At 38.6% G+C, this 9,351-nt stretch overlaps 1 protein-coding gene across 2 annotated transcripts in view; it reads right to left on the bottom strand.

Annotated features, from left to right (window-relative positions):
* Positions 1-296: 296 nt before the first annotated feature.
* The window catches only part of Cow (Proteoglycan Cow), a 50,552-nt gene continuing 41,497 nt past the window's right edge, over positions 297-9,351 (bottom strand). The window contains exons 5-11 of one of the 2 annotated variants that reach the window (XM_064693622.1): positions 4,978-5,126; positions 4,020-4,255; positions 3,828-3,947; positions 3,525-3,627; positions 3,078-3,473; positions 1,788-1,925; positions 297-964 (exon numbers count right to left, since the gene is read on the bottom strand). In XM_064693622.1, coding sequence (XP_064549692.1) covers positions 858-964; positions 1,788-1,925; positions 3,078-3,473; positions 3,525-3,627; positions 3,828-3,947; positions 4,020-4,255; positions 4,978-5,126 — 1,249 coding nt within the window. In that variant the 3' untranslated portion in view covers positions 297-857. The remainder of the gene's footprint in view (positions 965-1,787; positions 1,926-3,077; positions 3,474-3,524; positions 3,628-3,827; positions 3,948-4,019; positions 4,256-4,977; positions 5,127-9,351) is intronic. The other variant, XM_064693623.1, reaches the window with a different exon arrangement.

The raw sequence follows: 9,351 nt of genomic DNA, 5'->3' as shown, positions 1-9,351 counted from the left end.
TTATTTTGTTTGATATTGTGATAGGACAGAGGAGAGCATAGAAGAAAGGGCAATAAACATTTTAAATGTCTAAACTAATCTCTTTAAACGCTAGAAGACGGATTCGCGTGCAATAACATAGGCCATGGTATTAGATTACCGATAGATTACTCGGGCACAAAACCGAGCCGCAAAACTGTTGCCTAACTGAGCTAAAACAAGTGTTTGCATGTGTGTGTGTGTGTGTGTGTGTGTGTGTGTGTGTGTGTGTGTGTGTGTGTGTTGGCGTGTGTCTGTGTGTGCGTATGGGGTATGGCTTTTGGATATTACGAAAAGTGTTTACTGTGCCATTTTGCTAGATGTGTGTGTGTGTGCTTTTTTTTTCATTTGGGTAAATAAACCCCGAACAATGGGTTTGTGTATAAGCTAATTTTAGCATCTCTTTAATACCAATTTTGCGTGCAATGCGCCCTGAACTATGCCACATTTTGCTCGCCGTAAGCAAATCAAACAATGACACTGGAATTCATTCAGTATTCAAATATTATTTCTTTGTATTGTATTTTGTTTTTGTTTTTTTATTATTCATACTTCTAACATTTTTTGCGAGTGTTGATTTTGCTGCTAAGTATACGATGCTATATGTAGTTGTAGTTCTATTCGAAAACTCTTACTTGTCTACTGCACAATTATGTATTGGGTTTTCGCTTTTGCTTTGCCTTCTTTTGTTTTTGTTTGCTTGTTTGCTTTGTAATAATATTAATTTTTTAACGCTTACGCAGTAATGCTCGCTGATTGAATTCGAGGACTCCAGGCAATTATTGCCCATGGCCATCAATACACTACCTTTAAGCCAATACGCTGCGCGGCCATTGCGCTTAAAAGACCAGCATCTGATCGGCGCTGCCCTCCGCGCTGTCCTCATCGTCGGCGCCCTCGTCCTCGTCATCGGATGTTAGCGAGGCGGCATTATTCACCACGGACTCTGTGCAAATGGAACGTAAAATTAAATTTCTGCTGTGCCAAGTTGAACGCCCGGCTTGGCCATGGCCTCAAATTAGTTTGTTCATCGAACGCGCGACTGCCTGCCTGCCTGCAGTAATAAACATAAGCATAAATCTCAAATGAATATTACAATGGGTTTTTTGCAGATTTAGCACTAATCTGCCTCAGCTTTGCTTTTTCAGCTTTTTCAGAAAAAAAAACAAATACGCGATTATATTTGTTTTACATAAGAGCCGAGAAGTATCTTTTTAATATATTCATTACGATGCCATTGATAAATATAAAAAAACCAGTAACAGCTGTTATTAAAATATACGCAGAACAATATCGCTCATTATTACTCTGGTCATAATACATATGTTTTAAATATGGAATAAAGCGAAGAGTTATATGTTAATAGAGTTAATGCAGTCAATAGTATTAGATATTTGGAAGTAACAGTTACAGCTTTCACTGTGATCAAATGTATTTATAAATTTATCGCTTGAGATAACTGATACATGTTATATTTATGAACCAAGGAATATATGTTAAAAGCGCAATTGTAGTCCCTAATATCTATCACTGATGTTTGGAAGAAACAGTTACAGCTGTGACTATAATCAAATAAGTCTATTTATCGCCTTTAATAATTAATACATCTTGTAAATATGAGCCAAGAGATAAAACGCGAAAGTTTATAGACCCAAATATCTGTCACTGTGACAGTTACAGCTGTCTGTGATTTATATGCATTCGAATAATGCTCATCTCTTAGACATCTGCATATAAATATGCTAAGTATTTGTTGGACCAATACTCACCGCAGTTGGGCTTTCCACGTGTGCGTGTATTGGCGAATTCGACTCCATGCTTGTCCACACACCAACAGACGCCCACCGAGTTGTGGCACTGTGTGGGCTTGTAGAATCCTTGGACATCGCAGTCAGGTGCGTAGGCGCCTAATTAGTTCATGCCGAACAACAATGGCAACAACAACAACAACAAGTAGAAGAAGAACAATAGAAATGCGCAATTTTAGTAAGTCTGCATAATTTGCAGTCGTAAATGAGAAAGCAGCACAAGCGAAATATCATGATATTGTATTGTATTATTTTGTTTTGTGTTGCTCTGCATTTTATTTGTACTTTTTGGGTCGTGTGGGGGAAAAAAATAGCCAAGAGACACAATGTGGCAGAAAATAAAAGAAAATTATGCAGCTAAAGTTTATAATGGGACAACGAAAACACGGACACTAGGCGGTAGGAAAAACTTTTGTGTTGTTGTTAAAAGTGTTTAATTTACTGGCTTAAAAGTTGCGTTTGGCTAAAAGGTAAACGAGAGCGGAAAAGCGACAGCGCATAGAGAATAAGTATAAAAATGGTGTCCTTTTTAACTGTTGCTGTGGCTACTTATGTGTGAGTGTGTGTGTGTGTGAGTGGAGCGAGGTATTCGGTTATGTGTATAGGTGTGTGTGCGTGTGTATCACATTCAGGCGCTTAATTATAGCTTGAAATGAGTTAAACGTTGTGTAAAAAGTGTTAAGCGGCATAAAGAAAACAAAGCGCAGACAGCGAATCAAAAGAGAGAGTAATAAACAGATAGACAGTGACAGAATGATAGAGTGGAAGATAGCCAAGAAACGGAAAAGGTAAAACCAGATAACTTCTCTAGCTACCCGCCTTGGAGAATTGTGTTTAACTTTTATTGTTGTTGTGTTTGCGTTTTACAGCCATTTCGCAATTAAAACCAAGAAAGACAACTCATCTTCGGACTTCCGAAAATTAAATACCTTTGCAGACATATTCATTAAAATTGCAATTTTCCTAGCATACCCAAAAATTATTCCTATAGGTTGCAGCCTTATGATGGAACAGTTCATAAAATAGCATTGCATTTTAAGGTAAACCATTTTAAGTGAGATTCGATCCAACACAGAAACAGACGGACTTTCAGAATTATATGGCGACTTATGTCTCTTAAGTTGAATCCCTCTGCAAGGGTATACAAATAGATGAAAGCAAAACCCGAAAACAACATACACAACTCAATAGAGAATATATATAGAGAGAAGAAATTAGTGTTATGTTAGCTAGATAAATGGCCACCTGTACCTATCTCACCTGCAAAGTCGCCGGCGATTCTTCGGCGCACTGCAGCACAGGGACGATCGGTCTTCTCGAAGCAACGGCACCATTCGCGAGTATTGATGGAGCTATCCTGATCCAGGTCGCAGGTGTCAATGAATGGCTTGATGCAGCGCTCGTTCTGATCGTGCTCGAGATCGTACATCTCCTGCAGCGACAAAAGTCCGTCGTTGTTCAGATCCAGATGCCCGAACATCCACTTGGCCTCGGTCTTGCAGGCGGGTGGGAAATGCGCCTTGGACTTTTGGCTATGCTGGCGACGCTTCTTGCTATCGGCCATGATCACGGAGAACCAGTCGAGCAGACGATTACCAATGGCGGTCAACTGCTGCGGCTTGCATTCGGCCGACTTCGAGGGATAGCCTGGCATGACAGAAGTTGAGATTAAGTTTCTACTCTGCCGGCCAAACTTACCACTTGGATTGTTATTTTTGATGAATTTTTGTGGCTGCTTTTCAACGACTTCGTTCTCATTGTAATTGCGCATCTTGTGCTTATCCTCCTGGTACTTGCCATCCTTAAAGAGTTTGAAATGCGTAAATCAGAGAGGTTAGACTAGCGATGGGTGTTTTTCGTGTGCAAAACAATGTGTTCTGGCGTGATTCATATAAATATGCCAACTTTCGAGACATTTCATGTCAAAATTATAACACCGTCCACAAGGAGCTCGTGTCGAGTGTGAAAGTGCATGTTTGGATAGAGATGGCTTTTCCTTACCTTCTTGTAAGCTGTATACTTGAGGTACTTGTAGTGCTTGTTGTCATATTTGATCTCTTCGGGCGTGAACGTGTACTGTGCATTGATGTGATTAAAGTGACGATTGTTGTCCTCCTTATCCTGTTGTTTGGGCGCACAGAATGCATATTAAATTGTGTGTTGCCTCTCTCTGTCAGCCTGGACTCTACTTACATTCATTATGGTATTGAAGTCGTTGTTATTGTTGCCCATAACATTGCCGCTGCTCATCATGATGTTGTTGTTGTTGCTATCCTTGTAGGCCTGCTGCTGCTGCTGTTGCTGCTGTTGCTGTTGTTGCTGCTGCTGTTGTTGTTGCTGCTGCTGCTGGTCCAGGCTGATTTTCTTGTTGTATTTGTTGTAGCCACCACGCTCGCCAAGTCGCTGCAGTCTCTTGCCTTCGGCTGATTCTGCAAAACGAGGCAAAATGGCCGCCATAAAATCGCTTGGCTGGGCAAACTTTTTGTAACCTGGCGCTGGCCATTGAGGCCTCATTTCTGGTTTATGCATGTTGTTTGTATTGTTGTTTTTTTTTTTTATTTATTTTTATTTTAATACTGCACAGCCCCACGGCAAAACAACAGGAGTTGCAATGCGCTTTCATCTGTGCAAATTTAAAATTAATGTCCTTGATTTTGCTGTTGTTGTTCCTGTTGCTGCAGTTGGTTGATTCGCTAAGTGCCCGCTCATATACCCTGTGCTTTGGAACAATGGATTGTTCAACGGATTATTAAAAATTAAACATTTGATATGCTCGGCGTCAGCCAATTTAAAGCCGTTAGAAATTTGCCTTGCTAATTGAAAGATAGCCTGGCTTCAATTTGCCTAAGCCTTCAAATCCGCCTGACACAATTGCACTATTGCAATTTTTTGCCCTTTTGGCTTACAATAACAATACAAAAAACAACACACGAGTCTGCGCAGCCGGGGATTGACTCGAAATATGCATGCAATTTATTTGGATGGCGGCTGTTCAATGGCTCCAGCCCGGACTTGCTGGCCATTTGCCAGCCTCAAGTTGATTATGCGGTTGGCTTCTAGTGCTGGTTCTAGTTTTCTCGTTGTCAACTTTCCGGACAAGTAATAGAAGTGTCCGTGAGTGGGTGTGTGTGTGTGTTTGTGTAAAACTTACCCTTGCAGGGGCAAAATCCTTTGCAGGCGATCCTTATGGATGTCGAATGTATGCAATTGTGATAATCCAATCTGCATAGTGATGAGTAGGTCCTGTTGTCGGCGCCGCAAAGGAACGTTGGCTTAGCCACGGGACACGGCTTGCAGTTGCTGCCAGGGAGTAGAAATAACAAAAATGTCAAGAAAAATCAGTAAAGAAAACTCGGTAGAGTGAAATAAAAGCAACAAGCAACAAATAAATGGCATGCAAAATTAATTTTTATGCAAATTATCTCTCGTAGCTAGAGTGAAACCTGCAGCTTCTATGTGCCTGTTGCCTCTGCCACATATTTTATTTAAATATTTATTTAATATGCAACGCACGCACTCCCAGGCAAACAGGAAAGCATCGCTGTCAGAGATCAGAAGCAGATACCATATAGCAGGTGGTCGTAGCCGCGATTGAGGCGTCGGCTGGTATATTTATTTTATAATTTCTGCAAATATTTGAGCTGTCAAAACTCGTGGATATCGAAAAAAAATACCAACAGGGTTTCCCTTTTCAATTACACTAGCTTTTGTACTAAATATATGCTGTTGACGTCGAAGCGAGTTTGGCAACAAAGAAGTTTCCAATTGCAGGTGCTTTATATTAGCATATATATATCATAGATTTTTTTATATGATGTATGCAAGCTTATAATTATTGCGAAAAATCTTCCTCGACAATTATAAAATTCCATTAGTATTCCCCACATTCTTTAAACTCCAGATATTTAAATATTTACTATAAGTAACTTCTACTTCAAGTTGGAAAATGTTTTATGACAAATTAATGGAACTGATTGTAAGCTTGTATTAATAATTAAGCATAATTCGCAATATTCACACCTAACCATATAAATTGGCTAATCATTTCCATTTCACTTCTTTTACATAAAACAGTAGTGCTCTACTCGGGAGTGCTCGACTAGGAGATACCCAGAAGCTACCGCCAAGTTGCCGTCGCAACCAAGTCCTGTGTATGCAAGATATATTTATACATATAATAAAAACGGGACGAAATATAAACTATCAAAAACTAATTCTGCGTGCGGTATATGAAAATATATATTTCAAATTTTCAATCTCTAGCTTATATAGCAAACGAAATCGACACGTTCACACAGATGAATAGACGGCTTATTATGTATATTTTGAACTTCGAGATGCATATAATATATATTTGCACAAAAATATAATACCCTTTTCTACCCTATAAAAACTTATCATGTACATGCTTAATGCATGCCTTTATTTATTTAAATATACATAAATAATAAATTCAATTAATTAACCCATCCGATGCGGCTGTCTGTATACGTAATTTGTTAAAAATAGGGCTCGTAATTTTTATCAGTGCTCGATAATTTTTATTGGTCGACTCCGGACAGGCACTGAATTGAGGGCGAGAGAATTTTATATATATATTTTTTTCCAAATGCAAATTGAGTGTGTTTACTCAGTAAATTGCGTTTTAGGTCTGTTTGTATGGATTTTATTGCTGGTTTTTGCTAATTGTTGACAGCTTTAATGTCTGACGTTGTTTTTATTTGAAGTCCAGAAAAATATGATATACAAGTTAGAAATTGTATACAACTGCTGTTTATTTGTAATCCGACACACTTGAAATCTGCTTTGAGCAATTAAATGAATACTTTGTTTTGCAAAGGCAGGCATAAAAGACCCTCAGAGCAGCAATATTCCTAGCTTAGCTGATTGTCGATGCTTGGGAACCCTTCGCACTCTAGTTTTTCTGAAGCCTAGTTACACGGTATCTCCTAGTTAAACACTCGACTCCATCCCACTAACATCTATGTTTTCATGTATATTGCGCTGCTTGAAATTTTGTGCATAGTTGTTTGCACTCTTACGGGAAAAATAAGTTAAAAATTAAATTGCTTTTTAGACAAGTTGCACAGAGAAACCCGAATAAAAAGGGAAATGGAATAAAATGGAATAAAAAATATGCACTTGAATTCGTCAAAGCTTGCCAGCTTATTGCTGCCAACATTTACATGGCCATTTAAGCTTTCCAATTTCGTAGCTAAGCCAAGGCAAGCAACTCGTTGGCCAAAACTAAAAAGCATTTGCTTTATGTGTTTGCATGTTGGTGATCTCAAGTGAAAAGACAGTTTTAATTAAAAAAGCAATTGTAGAATTTTGTAGCGATTGTGCGCCGTATATTAAACGTATCCGAAATTTAAATATCAACTGCAAAAGGCAGCTAAATTTCCAACATGGACGACATGTTTCACCAGCTTTGGGTCAATGGTTGCTGCGGTTACTTTGTACAAATTGTACATCAGTAAAAAGCGCCACACATACCGGCTTGCTGTAAAAATTTGTGAATTTTTGCTCAAATATTTGCTTTCAATTTTCCACCAAACAAACGCCCACACAGTCAGGTGAAACGAAGGATGCGGGGAGCAACAAAATGTGAAGCTGCCTTTGACCCGCTGATGCTGACAGCTTTATGTACATTTACCCAAAAGCCGCTCAGTGGTTTCGAATGACTGCCAAAATCAGGCACATAGCCCGGCTGATGTTGTGCTGCGCTGAGGTAAAGGGCCAACTATGTGAAAGCCAGCACCGCCCTTATCCTTTTGCATACCAACAACCAAAGGCGGGGCCATATTGTTACAAGAAACAATGCCAGGCTATATGAGTTATGAGTGTGCATGTGTGTATGTGTGTGTGTGTGTGTGTGTGTGTGTGTGTGTGTGTGTGTGTTCGTGCGTGTGCGTTACACAGCTTTATGGTCTATTACAAGTGCCTCGCAGATAGCTCTCTGTGACTTCTGCCCCCCATCTCAACCGCAGCAAGTGTGCCATAGACAGAGACAAGGCAAATCTTTTGTTTGAGTCGTGCCCAAACGGAGAACTAAGGCAACGCCAGCGAATAAGGAATGGCAGATAAATTGTACGCGCAAACTATTGATTTTGTAAGCCCAATGCTCCCTAGGCACAACACAACGTCCCCTCTCCCCCCGCCCCACCACAATTTCCCACTCTATGTTGTTTTCTCCAAGTGGCATACAAAGTCTGTGCCATTGACATAGATACTCGTATATGCACAAAAGCGACATTCTTGTGAAAGCAAATTGAAAAGAAAATGCGAAAAATATGTCAAAAGCCATTTTTTAATATCAGAAGGCGTGGCATGACTCTTGATTTGCCAATATATAGATTGATTACGCGGCCATTAACAGGCACAAAAGAGGCAAAGTAACACGAGGCACAATGTTTAAGATATCTATATAAATATATAAAGTTTATATATTAATAATAAAAAATCACTTGAGATTATTAATTTACTTTATCCCACAAAAGCAATTAAATTAATTTAGTTCACGTTTTCAACAAATGTGTTAGCTTGTGTCTATTATTTTATTAGTTTTTAGGACTAACATTTTTTTATGCAACTCAATGTTTTTAGAGTTTTCATTTTGCTCAGAAATATGATCTACTAAAAAACTGTCACTGTCATGAAATATTCAACGCGTAAAACGAGACATCTCCGTAGTTAAGTAAAGTATATATATTCTTGATCAGCATCAACTATCTCTCTAGCCATGTTCGCCTGTCTGACTGTATATATATATATATATATGGAGATAAAGATTTTAAATTTTAAGCGTAGCTTATCCAATTGCCCGCACAGATAAATTTTGTATAACATCATTGATAACTTGCTTCGTCGTCAAGTAATCGATAAGTATCGGTATCAAAATCTATTTTTCTTTATATGATATGTAGACTCTCGTATCACATACGCTGATCCGGAATACTTCGCTATTTGGATACCTCCGAAGACCTCAATTGTAAAATTAATTTGTGAAGCTTTTGACTTGGGTTGTGGAATTTACACACGTTTAGATGGCATATTTGTGTTCTGAAAATTGCATAAACATCGGACAGTACACACCGAAGTAAATCGATAAAGCATTTTCCACTGTGCGGAAGCACAGGCGTGTTTTTTGTATTGCTAATTAGATGATTCGATTAAAGCCTTATAAGCCTCTTTCAATTAGTTATTTATAGGACTTCATTAGGCAAAATTGTGCGTGTCAGAAGCCATGTATGTGATTATCAAATTAAAATTGTTGTTCATGCTGTTATTGCAGTCAAAATAGGCTTTTATTGAACAACAGGATTTACATCCTGTAATATGCATGACCAGTTTAATTAATTATAAATATAATTCTATTTAAAGAATATAGCAAAAATATTTAAAGAATACCAATTTTCGACGTGGCGCACGGCATTCATGAAAATTAATTTTCCAACCAACAAACCGTTATCAACGGATAAAGAAAACTTTACGCAATAAGGACCCACCTTTCCCCACGGACCCA

Source organism: Drosophila montana, unplaced genomic scaffold (assembly GCF_035044405.1).
Source record: "Drosophila montana isolate Dmon_TW-CO22-7 unplaced genomic scaffold, ASM3504440v1 contig_3733_1, whole genome shotgun sequence".
Lineage (NCBI taxonomy): Eukaryota > Metazoa > Arthropoda > Insecta > Diptera > Drosophilidae > Drosophila > Drosophila montana.
Note: the sequence above shows the minus strand (reverse complement) of the source record. Positions and strands in the feature narration are given on the sequence as shown.